This window comes from Oncorhynchus mykiss, chromosome 4, assembly GCF_057628025.1.
Source record: "Oncorhynchus mykiss isolate SJ-2025 chromosome 4, ASM5762802v1, whole genome shotgun sequence".
Lineage (NCBI taxonomy): Eukaryota > Metazoa > Chordata > Actinopteri > Salmoniformes > Salmonidae > Oncorhynchus > Oncorhynchus mykiss.
The window spans coordinates 36,604,938-36,617,828 of record NC_143025.1 but is presented as its reverse complement, the minus strand read 5'-3'; the positions used below and the strand labels follow the sequence as shown (position 1 = coordinate 36,617,828).

The 12,891-nt window shown below is 41.4% G+C and overlaps 2 protein-coding genes across 2 annotated transcripts in view; one reads left to right on the top strand and one right to left on the bottom strand.

The window, feature by feature from the left end:
- The window catches only part of LOC110521751 (myosin light chain kinase family member 4), a 62,753-nt gene extending 52,073 nt beyond the window's left edge, over window positions 1-10,680 (bottom strand). The window contains exon 1 of the mRNA XM_021599591.3: window positions 10,378-10,680. Within this exon, the coding sequence (XP_021455266.3) occupies window positions 10,378-10,433 (56 nt within the window). The 5' untranslated portion in view covers window positions 10,434-10,680. The remainder of the gene's footprint in view (window positions 1-10,377) is intronic.
- The window catches only part of LOC110521753 (leukocyte elastase inhibitor), a 45,571-nt gene continuing 39,091 nt past the window's right edge, over window positions 6,412-12,891 (top strand). The window contains exon 1 of the mRNA XM_090231928.1: window positions 6,412-6,547. The gene's annotated coding sequence lies outside the window, so the exon portion shown is untranslated. The remainder of the gene's footprint in view (window positions 6,548-12,891) is intronic.

The window sequence follows — 12,891 nt, the reverse complement described above, 5'->3', positions numbered from 1 at the left end:
TCTGCAGTTCATCCAGAGTGATCATGGGCCTCTTGGCTGCATCTCTGATCATTCTTCTCCTTGTATGAGCTGAAAGTTTAGAGGGACGGCCAGGTCTTGGTAGATTTGCAGTGGTCTGATACTCCTTCCATTTCAATATTATCGCTTGCACAGTGCTCCTTGGGATGTTTAAAGCTTGGGAAATCTTTTTGTATCCAAATCCGGCTTTAAACTTCTTCACAACAGTATCTCGGACATGCCTGGTGTGTTCCTTGTTCTTCATGATGCTCTCTGCGCTTTTAACGGACCTCTGAGACTATCACAGTGCAGGTGCATTTATACGGAGACTTGATTACACACAGGTGGATTGTATTTATCATCATTAGTCATTTAGGTCAACATTGGATCATTCAGAGATCCTCACTGAACTTCTGGAGAGAGTTTGCTGCACTGAAAGTAAAGGGGCTGAATAATTTTGAACGCCCAATTTTTCAGTTTTTGATTTGTAAAAAAAGTTTGAAATATCCAATAAATGTCGTTCCACTTCATGATTGTGTCCCACTTGTTGTTGATTCTTCACAAAAAAATACAGTTTTATATCTTTATGTTTGAAGCCTGAAATGTGGCAAAAGGTCGCAAAGTTCAAGGGGACCGAATACTTTCGCAAGGCACTGTATGTATTTTTTTTACCGACAAATCAAATCAATCCAAACTCTGCAGCGGCCATTTGATTAATGGAAAGATACATCTGTTACAAAACGGCAATAAGTTTCATGACTGTAGGCCTACCCAGCCTTCGATACTGGGTAGGCCTACGAGGTAGGTATGCTTTGTTTATTGGTTGCGTGGTGCATTGGTACAGAAACCTGTTGGCGGAAAATGTGTTGCATATATTTTACAGAATTATAAATATGGCATCAAAATGTGGAAAGTCTGATTTCCCCCTAGCTGATCATTGTCTGCAGCCGCCTCTGATCGTGCTGTAATTAATGGAACAGGCAGGGAGAGTGAGGTCGTTTGTGGTGGTCGGTGAACCCTCAACTTCTGGCCCATAGCCCTGCGTGGCATTGACTGTGTCACAAAAGCATGCGGAAGTGGCAAAGTTGATATCTACGTTTATAAACACAGGGTCGCCACAGTTATTGTTATTTGTGGTCGTAAACATTATTTTTAGTTATCTATGGGAGGGAAGGGTGTGCATTTATTTTACGGTACAAGGGAAGGGTGTGCATTTATTTTACGGTACAAGGGGAGGGTGTGCATTTATTTTACGGTACAAGGGGAGGGTGTGCATTTATTTTACGGTACAAGGGGAGGGTAATGTGAAAATAATTTGAAGGTTGGGGAGGAGGGGGCGTTTTTTTTATGACACCTTGAGTTTGACCGATTTCAAACTGTCCCTAACACAAATCAAAATCAAATCATATTGTATTTGTCACATGCGCCGAATACAACAGGTGTATGTAGACCTTACAGTGAAATGCTTACTTACAAGCCCTGAACCAACAATGCAGTTTTAAGAAAAATATGTGTTAAGGAAAAAAATAAGTTCAAAATATGTACAAATATCTACACAAAAGCATTACAAGACTATACCAAATCATGTAACGTATCTGGACAGTGGTAATTACACGTCTCACAAAGAGGAAACGTGTAAACCAATGATAAGTTCCTATCACTATCTCTAGGAATATACAGTAGCTGTCCAGAGTCATGGCTGTTAGACTCCTTAGTGGTCCCAGTGCAAGGGTTGTAATATCACGTTTCTGTCTGTGGTGGGTGAGTGGATGGGTTAGTAGAAAGGAGGAGGGTATAGAGATGCAAAGATAATGGGATAGATTGAGGTGTCAGAATTTGGACCATGCACGGAGGACAGGACTAAAACTGATCTGATGGACTACGATTGAGAAATGCTATATGGAAGTGTTATAAGCAGGTCATACCTAAGGATAATCTATGTAGCTATTTGATTTTGAATTTTAAGATAATAAAAATAAAAAAAACATACATTATTTTTGGCCTTACTTCTGTTTGCCCATATAAACGCATTGAATAACAGATTCACTACATGGAACAACAGATAGTCCCCCCCAAAAAAATCAAAAGGAAGTTTGTTCTGAAGTGTCTGTCCTATATCTGTGAAATAAAAGGATACCTCGGGAGGAAAGGTAGCCTAGTGGTTAGAGCGTTGGGCCAGTAACCAAAAAGTTGCTAGATCAAATCCCCAAGGCAAAAAAATCTATCATTCTGCCCCTGAACAAGGCAGTTAACCCATTGTTCCTAGGCTGTCATTGTAAATAAGAATTTGTTCTTAACTGACTTGCCTAGTTAAATAAAGGTAAAAAAATATATACATAAGAAAGATCAGTAAACATTTGTTATTTTCTTTACATCTATTTAACTCCTTATTTTTGGCACTGAACAGTCTAAACCAGGGGATGGGGGGACGCAGACCAGAACAGACCGCAGAGAACCTCAGGGACCTTAGTGTTTCTCAAGGGCGCTTTGGGTCACCCCAGGGAGTTGTGACTGGGGATCACCTGCTTTAAAGAGGGTTATTTTGGGGCATCAGAGGGGCAGAGTGGTGGCAGGTCAAAGGTTGTGGACAGAGGTTAAAGGGGTTAAAGGAAGGCATGCTATCACCAGAAATGGAAAACTCCATTGGTAAAAGACAGTTTGTTATAAAGCAGTCTGGGAGAATGTGGGATAGCAACAAAGCGCTAAATATAGGATTAACATACAGAGAAGAAAAATGTGAGAAACATGCGTTTCATAATGTGTGTATGCGTGGTAAATGTTTGTGTGTGTGAGCGAGCGAGAAATAGAGCGCGCTGGACGGAGAACAAGAGAAAGAGTCTAGAGACTTTGAAGGGGTCTATGAAGCTCTGTGCATAGCTTAACGATGCACTCCGGGATCTTAAGCACAACAAATACATATCTGTATTTGTAAACTTAGCAAAAAAAGAAACATCGCTTTTTCAGGGCCCTGTCTTTCAAAGACAATTCGTAAAAATCCAAATAACTTCACAGATCTTCATTGTAAAGAGTTTAAACACTGTTTCCCATGCTTGCTCAATGAACCATAAACAATTAATGAAAATGCACCTGTGGAACGGAGCTTACAGACGGTAGGCAATTAAGGTCACAGTAATGAAAACATAGGACACTAAAGAGGCCTTCCTACTGACTCTGAAAAACACCAAAAGAAAGATGCCCAGGGTCCATGCTCATCTGCCTTAGGCATGCTGCTAGGAGGCATGAGGACTGCAGATGTGGCCATGGTAATAAATTGTAATGCCCGTACTGTGAGACGCCTAAGACAGCGCTACAGGGAGACAGGACAGACAGCTGATCGTCCTCGCAGTGGCAGACCATCTGTAACAACACCTGCACAGGATCGGTACATCCGACCATCACACCTGCGGGACAGGTACAGGATGGCAACAACAACTGACCGAGTTACACCAGGAACACACAATCCCTCCATCAGTGCTCAGACTGTCCGCAATAGGCTGAGAGAGGCTGGACTGAGGACTTGTAGGCCTGTTGTAAGGCAGGTCCTCACCAGACATTATCGGCAACAACGTTGGCTATGTGCACAAACCCACCGTCGCTGAACCAGACAGGACTGGCAAAACGTTCTCTTCACTGACAAGTCACGGTTTTGTCTCAACAGGGGTGATGGTCGGATTTGTGTTTATCGTCGAAGGAATGAGTGTTACACCGAGGCCTGTACTCTGGAGACGGATCGATTTGGAGTTGAGGGTCCGTCATGGTCTGGGGCGGTGTGTCACAGCATCATCAGACTGAGCGTGTTGTCATTGCAGGCAATATCAATGCTGTGCGTTACAGGGAAGACATCCTCCTCCCTCATGTGGTACCCTTCCTACAGGCTCATCCTGACATGACCCTCCAGCATGACAATGCCACCAGCCATACTGCTCGTTCTGTATGTGATTTCCTGCAAGACAGGAATGTCAATGTTCTGCCATTGCCAGCGAAGAGCCCGGATCTCAATCCCATTTAGCACGTCTGGGACCTGTTGTTTCAGAGGGTGAGGGTTAGGGCCATTCCCCCCATTAATGTCCGGGAACTTGCAGGTGCCTTGGTGGAAGAGTGGGGTCCATGAGGAGGAGATGCACTGAAGCGCTTAATGCAGCTGGTGGCCATACTTTTGATTTTGACCCCCCCCCCCCACACACCCCCACCCCCAACCCTTTGTTCAGGGACACATTATTCCATTTCTGTTAGTCACATGTCTGTGGAATTTGTTCCGTTTTTGTCTCAGTTGTTGAACCTTGTTATGTTGATACAAATATTTTTTAACCCAGTTTTGCCCCTGACTGGCAGCTCCCAGGCTTTTAGCCCCAAAACTAATGTGTAGATCTGATTAGCAGCTCCCAGGCTTTTAGCCCCAAGACTAACGTGTAGATCTGATTAGCAGCTCCCAGGCTTTTAGCCCAGAGACTAACGTGTAGATCTGACTGGCAGCTCCCAGGCCTTTAGCCAGAGTCTAATGTGTAGATCTCCAAATACCCCCGGACTAATTGACGACACTATCCAAACATGAACACAGTTTACCAGAAAGATCCCAAAGGAGGCTAAGTAGATTGTGTTTGTCCCTTGTCACCTCTCTTTAGAGGCCCTCAAAGAGAGGATGTGTGATTGCGTGACGTTATCTCTCTAACTGACACTGTGACAGAGTCCACTTCACTAATTAATAGTAGGTTAATGCCAAATAAATTGAATATAATATGTGAGCCATCAGCAAGTTTATTTTCTCCATTCAAGCCAACAACATTCCTCCGCACGCACGCAAGCATGCACGCACGCACGCACACACACACACACACACACACACACAGACAGATCAGAGTATCACAGTATCACAGTATCATCACCATTACTTTTACTGAAAGGCTGGACTGGGGGTGTATACGATTACAACACCTAAATGCTCCATAACCTAACCCCAAGTCTATAGGCCTGCATGTATGCGGCAAACAAACATGAAGGCACATGAAACCATCTGAAACCATCTTCAAAGAGTATCTTAAATCATTCCACAGAAAGCCCCCCCCCCCCCCCATTTTGTGAACTAACACTTGCACTTGACTCTTTCCCTCTTGGTAGCTCTTACCTTGCTGATAGCTAAGTCTCTTTCTTATCTCTCTACCTATCTCTTCTATCTCGCTCACACACACAAACACACAAACACACTCGTTCCTCAGGCGACAGCCAAGCAACCTTGCAAAAAAGTGTAACTGTACCCGTCTCCTCCCAACCAATGTACTTTTCCATTCCACAGCAGAGAACAAAGCAGAGGGTGTCCTTATTTTAGTATGCAGAAGATGGACTCACATTCGGCATTACCAAAAATAATCATGATGGAATCTCACATTCAGATCTCCCTGCTGTGAATTTCTGCATGTGTACCTCATCTCTCTGTGCAGACATGTGAAACTGTTGCAGTTGTAGGTGTTGATGTTGTAGTCTGCATTATACTGTAACTGTTATAGCACTCATTTGCTCCATTATTATTTGCAGTACAAGTAATTATATTGATAAAGTAAAAAAGTGAGGTATATTGAACTATAAGAAGTGGAGAAGTAGACAATATAGCATCTGTTATCATTGCATTTCAAAGGTTCAATTCAGTAAGGGTTCAGTACTGGCAGTTGAATAATTATCAGCTTCAAATATTCAATGATTTGTGTTGTCATGTCATTTTAAAGGTGAATTCCCTAAAATTTATATAAGTGTCTTTCCTGTCAGTGTGGCCTGCTGACTACCTTCTGAGTACCGTGTTACAAACAGCAGAGCCTTCCTGATTGGTTTTTGTTTTTGAGTTGAAATGTAAATGATATAACAAGAGGTCACACGCATGTAAATATTTTTGGGGGGGTTCATAACAAGGTTAATATTCCTCACTAAGTGCTATACTGTATGCCAACAGTATTACAAATCTATTCAATGTTCCTTGGGGCACCATTAAATCTACAATAGCTAAACTGTGAACGTTCCTGTGCAGAGTTTATTGTTAGCTATCACCTTGCAGGGGATGAAACCAACACCGTAGGGAAAGAGGTCCCAGCTAGCACATTTGGTTCCTTTGAAGTCGTAGGAATGCATGTTTTTGGTTTCACTTTGGTTGTAGGGACGAAGCCATACATTTGCTGACGGGTAAAACTGAAAGAAAAGATCGCGCACATCCATCCTATTTCCCCAAGTATGACCAAAACATTATAATATTATAACATTATAATATTTTTATGCTATTAAAATGTTCAGAAATTAAGAAATTGTACCCTTTCTCTCATCTCTTACTATCAGGATGCCTGAGTGGAAGGCGAGCTTTAAATTCACGAGCTCACCTTGAATGATAGCTCTTTGAAACGCCCTTGTGGTCGTTGCCAGGTAACAAGGTAAACAATGGCCACATGTAACTGAAGACAAGGCAAACAATGGGCGACATGTCACTCCGAGCTTAAATAGTATGCCTCAACAACTGTTCTCCTCAAAATAATCTCACGGTCAACGGAACTGATCATGGACTGTTGGATATCAGGTAAAAAGCAGCAATACACAACTGCATTTCTATTGTTTTGTAACTCATTACAGAATACAGTTCAGTGATACCTTGCTTCATAAGAATTAGTAAAGCCCAGGCCACCTTAAAAACTTAGACATGAGGGAATGTACATGAAAACAGTATACAATTAGTGTACTCGACAATATATTGGTGCCTCTGCCATAATTATCATTATAAATGACCATTTGTTCAGAATTGTATCCATTGATCAGACATTTATTTGATAATTTACAATTGGCCAGCATAGCTGAAATATTGATCACCATTAACACTAATGATAAATAAAGTTGAGAAATAATGGTGAGACATAATTTTACATAAAAATATTTTTAGAGGCATTAAGCCTAATATAGGTACCCAGCCGGCCTAGAGTATGCAGGACCCATTGATTTGTATAATTTGTAACACTCATCTCCCATCCGAATGCTTGGGGGAAAAAACTATACAAAGTTATATTTTTTTTTACCCTTTATTTAACTAGGCAAGTCAGTTAAGAACAAATTCTTATTTGGCCTAGGAACAGTGGGTTAACTGCCTTGTTCAGGGGCAGAATGACAGATTTGTACTTTGTCAGCTCAGGGATTTGAACTTTCAACCTTTCGGTTACTAGCCCAATGCTCTAACCACTAGGGTACCCTGCTGCCCGTATCATATCATATCAAGTAAAAGTGAATTACTTAGGCTTTATGAGATGCAACCAACTACAGAGATTGATGGGGAGAGGAGAGGGATAGGAGGGGGACCCATATACCCTGCTTCAATCAAGCAGGCTTCAGTCACCCACTTGGCTTCAGTAAACCCCAAAATTTAAGTGGGAGACAAAACCAACGATGGCCTCCTCCTTATCAGGCCTCTCACACTGGGCAGCAGGGGTGACATGCACCCCCAAAATATGAGGAAGTACAAAGTATGTGAGGATGGCTGGGGGGTGGTCCGGAAGGCGACTAGGCCCCCTACTGGAAGTTGGATGATTTGGAATTTTTCAAAGTAGGGGGGTTACCTGTTGAACATGTCATGTGTGTATTATAACTCAGGCTGATCTGAAATCCCGCAGATGCAGCCTTGGACTGATTCATGTAAAAGCCAGAAGTTATTTTTCGATAATGGATTTTATTGTAACTCCGGCCTTTCAAACCAACGTGGACATTCTGGTTAAACTGAATCTTGGCTAAAGAAGTCTTTTAAGGACTCCGATGTGTATCTGATTGGTTCTAATGTTTTTAGATGATAGAGTTGGCAGAGGAGGGGGTGTCGCCATATACATAAAGAGCTATTTAAATGTGTTGGTATCCATCACAAACTCTGTCCCTAAGCAATTCGAATGTCTAGTCCTAAATGTGGGACTTGGTAAAAATGGCAATCTGAAGCTAGTGGGAATTTATCGCCCTCCCTCTGCCTCCATACTGTACGAGTTCTTAGAAAATAAAATTGTGTGACCTGCCGTCTAACCATGCTCAATCGGACTTACTGATAGTGGGTGATCTTAATCTAGATTGGTTGATGCCAGCATTTGATGGGCTGAAAGATATTTGTACCAAGGTAAATCTAACTCAGCTAATAACTCAACTAATTCACCCCAACTTTAAACGCGGCTAGATGGAGTGATTCTATGTCTGATTGGCAACAAATGTCTTGAGTTGTGTCTCAGAGAGTGGTGGTAATCCAGCCAATTTCTGGAAAGTGGTCAAATATTTGAAACAAAACTCCAACCCCTCATTGCCCCAGCAGGTTTTGACAGCCTGTGGTCCCTAGACAAAATTGGAAAATTGTAATGCTTTTAATAGCCATTTTGCTTCATCTGGCCACCTATTGATTTTCATTTCAACCCTTTGATGTCTATGATGTATGAAGTGCTGTGTTAAAGATTGATGTAAAAAAAAAAAGCACAGGGGCTGATACACGTGATCCCTTCTCACTGCAGCTCTCTTCCCCACTTTGTACAGAACCACTGACCTAGATGTTTAACTTGACAATTGTTTCTGGTGTTATCCCTAGGATCTGGAGGAAATCCTCCCGACATAGATAACTACTGTCCAATTTCCAAACGATCTTGTCTTTCCAAAGTTTTAGAATCCCGGACTAACTAACTCTCAGTTAAGAATGTGCACCAATCCAGTTTTAGACCAGGACATAGTACAGTTTCAGCTGCTACGCTTGTTATAGATTGCGTTTTAAATTGCTTGGATCACAACAATCATTGTGCCGCCTTATTTATAGACCTTTCCAAGGCTTTCGATACCATTGACCATCACATTCTCATCCAAAGGTTGACTGATATAGGCCTGCATCAGGCTTCTTGTAAGCGGTTGGAAAAGTATCTGTCAGGCTATTTGAAGGTAATTAAATAGCATTCTGAGAACATTCTCTCAATGTTGCGAAACATTTGCTATGGTTATTAGTGAAAGTTTTCTTCACACTCAATTTTTTTACATCTTTTTAATTACACTGTTATCTTATCATCTGTTAACATCTTTGAAGTCTAAGCACAGTAGGACACATGGAAATTCATTTAGGCATTAATCATGGAAACCACATATTTTGACAGAGTGAGATTCAAACCTATGATCTTCTGTTCTCTACCCCAGGAATTAGACCACTGCACCGCCAGGATGGAGCTAGCATGCCATGTTGTTTTATGCATAGAAAGCTGTTCATTTTAGCCCACCTGAACATACTTAACAAGAGAGAGGCTAGAGATAGTTTTGTTGACACTGAGAACGGAACATATACGTTTTTAAATAACATTCTTAGAACCATTTCTGAACGTTACTAAACTTTTCTTTTTTATGCAAAAGGTTCTTCATTTTCTTAGAACGGAATGTACATGTTTTTAAATAACATTCTTAGAACGTTTCCTGAGCGTTTTCTTGTGATTTTTATGGAAAATTCAAAGATGGAATTGAAAGCTATTTAATGTTAATATGTAGAGTTCCATTTTCTTTTTACATTTCCAAAATATTACCAAGAACTGCCATAATGGAAAGCCATATATTCTCTGGACATTTTGAGAACATCGCTTAAGTTACACAATTTTTTAGCACATTTCCAGAATGTAGTAAAAAATATTACCATAAATAGAACTACATCGGAACTTGTGGAATGTTCTGTGGAAGTACTGAAACTCCCACAGAAGAACGTTGTTTCTTAACATTCACGGAACCATTTGAGAACATTACCTAAAATAGAACCACGAGGAAACATGTAGGAAACGTTAGGCAGTAGTACCGACTTTAAATAGAACCATGAGGAAACCTGTATGAAATGTTATCCTTAAGTACTGAAAATCCCACAGTACTTTTCTTAACTATTTTAGAAACTTCCCAATGTCAAACCAATTTAAACGAAATGTATCCATGTTGAAACCTTTAAGAAACGTTCTGTTAACGTTAAATGTGCTGAGAATGTTCCCGAAGACAAGCAACTGTCCTGCACCATTCCAAGAAAGTTGCGAGATGGTTGTATGCAAAATAATCATAGGACAACCACACTCTCACCAAGCTCTAAGAAACCCATGGATTTCAGAACGTTATTTGCTAGCTGGGGTGTTAACGTTCATAGCATTGTTATTGTGCATGCATGGGATTGCACAGAACCTCTGTAGAATAACAGAGACCAACACAGATACAACAAAAGCTAACAAGAGGTTCAACCTAAAGGGCTCTAATCTATTTCCATACCAGAATGCAAATATGTAAAAAATAAAATAAAATCAGACTGGCTGAATTATTGTTTTGCATTATCAAGGTCTTCTTTTTACGGTTATCACAGCTCATTTGTAAAAGCAAACTGGATTGAGTGACACTCACCCCTGGTATTTCGGAACATCAGTAATGCCCAAAATCTTCTTCTCCTTCCCTCCCATATCTCATCGATGGAGTTCCTCTTTCTCTTCTGTCCACTGTTTCTGTCCCTCTCTCCTGGGATGAGCAGTGGGCACAGTAAGATAAACTTCCCAGCTCAGTTGAGCACTGGGGTGACAGGTCTGGTAATAGAATAGTATTTGTTCTGTCCCGTTTGTGTGTTTAGTAAGACAACTCAGTGTACAGGGCTGGAGTTAGTGTGATCTGTAGTGGCCCTGAAGGGATAAGAATCAATACTATGGAGGGGGTGAGGAGGAATATAGTGGGATGATGAGGTTGGCGGGTGAGAAGGAGGGGTACAGAGGAGAGGAGGGGCAGGAGAGGTATATAGAGAGAATAGGGGTTAAGAGGGGGAGGAGGGGTATAGAAGCAGGAGGTGGAGAAGGAGTGGTATAGTGGGAGTAGGGGGGCAGGAAGCATACAAACTAGAGGAGGGTTTATATATCTGCACCCCTCCAGGACCACAGGAACAGATGGGAGTGAGGAAGTGTTCCAGGGAATGTGGCTTGTTATAATGGAATGCCTGGAATGCAGTAGCGCCATGTGTCTCCCATCGGGGGAGAGGGGGACAAGGCAGGGGTGTAAGGGAGAATAAGGAGAGAAGAGCGGAGACAGATGAAAGGGAAATAAGGGTAAGAAAGGGCTGACAACTTGGACTTTGGGGGGTTTAAAGAAGGGACAGAGGATTTTTATTTTTTATTTTTTTATTTCACTTTTATTTAACCAGGTAGGCAAGTTGAGAACAAGTTCTCCTTTACAATTGCGACCTGGCCAAGATAAAGCAAAGCAGTTTGACACATACAACACAGAGTTACACATGGAGTAAAACAAACATAGTCAATAATATAGTAGAAAAATATGTCTATATACAATGTGAGCAAATGAGGTGAGATAAGGGAGGTAAAGGCAACAAAGGCCATGGTGGCGAAGTAAATACAATATAGCAAGTAAAACACTGGAGTGGTAGATTTGCAGTGGAATAATGTGCAAAGTAGAGATAGAAATAATGGGGTGCAAAGGAGCAAAATAAATAAATAAATACAGTTGGGGAAGAGGTAGTTGTTTGGGCTAAATTATAGATGGGCTATGTACAGGTGCAGTAATCTGTGAGATGCTCTGACAGCTGGTGCTTAAAGCTAGTGAGGGAGATAAGTGTTTCCAGTTTCAAAGATTTTTGTAGTTCGTTCCACTCATTGGCAGCAGAGAACTGGAAGGAGAGGCAGCCAAAGGAAGAATTGGTTTTGGGGGTGACCAGAGAGATATACCTGCTGGAGCGCGTGCTACAGGTGGGTGCTGCTATGGTGACCAGCGAGCTGAGATAAGGGGGGACTTTACCTAGCAGGGTCTTGCAGATGACCTGGAGCCAGTGGGTTTGGCGACGAGTATGAAGCGAGGGCCAGCCAACGATAGCATACAGGTCGCAGTGGTGGGTAGTATATGGGGCTTTGGTGACAAAACGGATGGCAATGTGATAGACTGCATCCAATTTATTAATTAGGGTATTGGAGGCTATTTTGTAAATGACATCGCCGAAGTCGAGGATCGGTAGGATGGTCAGTTTTACGAGGGTATGTTTGGCAGCATGAGTGAAGGATGCTTTGTTTTGCAAAATAGGAAGCCAATTCTGGGATCTGGGTTTAAAGTCATGAACACAGGGGTAAAGGGACGAACAACAGAAATGGGTTAAAAATAGAATAGAATAATATACTGTAGGTCATTATTTATGGGTGCAGGATGGCTGACCATAAAGATACGCATATAGTTTATCCATAAGGTTTAACAGTCGGTTAACCATAAGGCTATGAGTGGGAAGGCCCTCTCCACCTGTATATTTAGGACTTTTATGGTCCAGCTGAACAACTCGTAACCCCCAAGGGTCACTGGCACTCACTGCTCTAATCCCCCAAATCTGTTCTTCTATATGGGTTGTTCCACAAAAACTGTTTCTACAAGAGTTTCTATTGGATAAATGCAGGTAGGTTCCTACCTCTTTTGTTCTGTTTGCTCTAATTTCTTCTGTTTGGTTCTTAAAACGGTAAATGGTTCCCGTTGCAAAACATAATGAATACACCCCCTGTTGACGCTGAGAATTGAATGAATATGTTTTTAAATAACATTCTTAGAACGTTTTCTGAACGTTACTAAAGTTTTCTTGTGGTTTCTATGGAACTTTTCCTCCATGTTCTGAGAACGGAATTGAGAGCCTATTGATGTTAATGTGTAGAATTCTTGTTTTTTTTACATTCCCAGTATATTGCCAAGAAATGACATAAAGGAGAACTGTATAGTCTCTGAAAGTTCTGAGACCATTGCTGAAGTCACACATTGTTTCATTGTTTTTTACATTCCCAGAATAAAAATATGTAAAATGGGACATTAAATAGAACAACATGGGAACTTGTGTGGAATGAAGTACTGAAATTCCCACAGAAGACTATTGTTTCTTAACGTTCTCTGAAC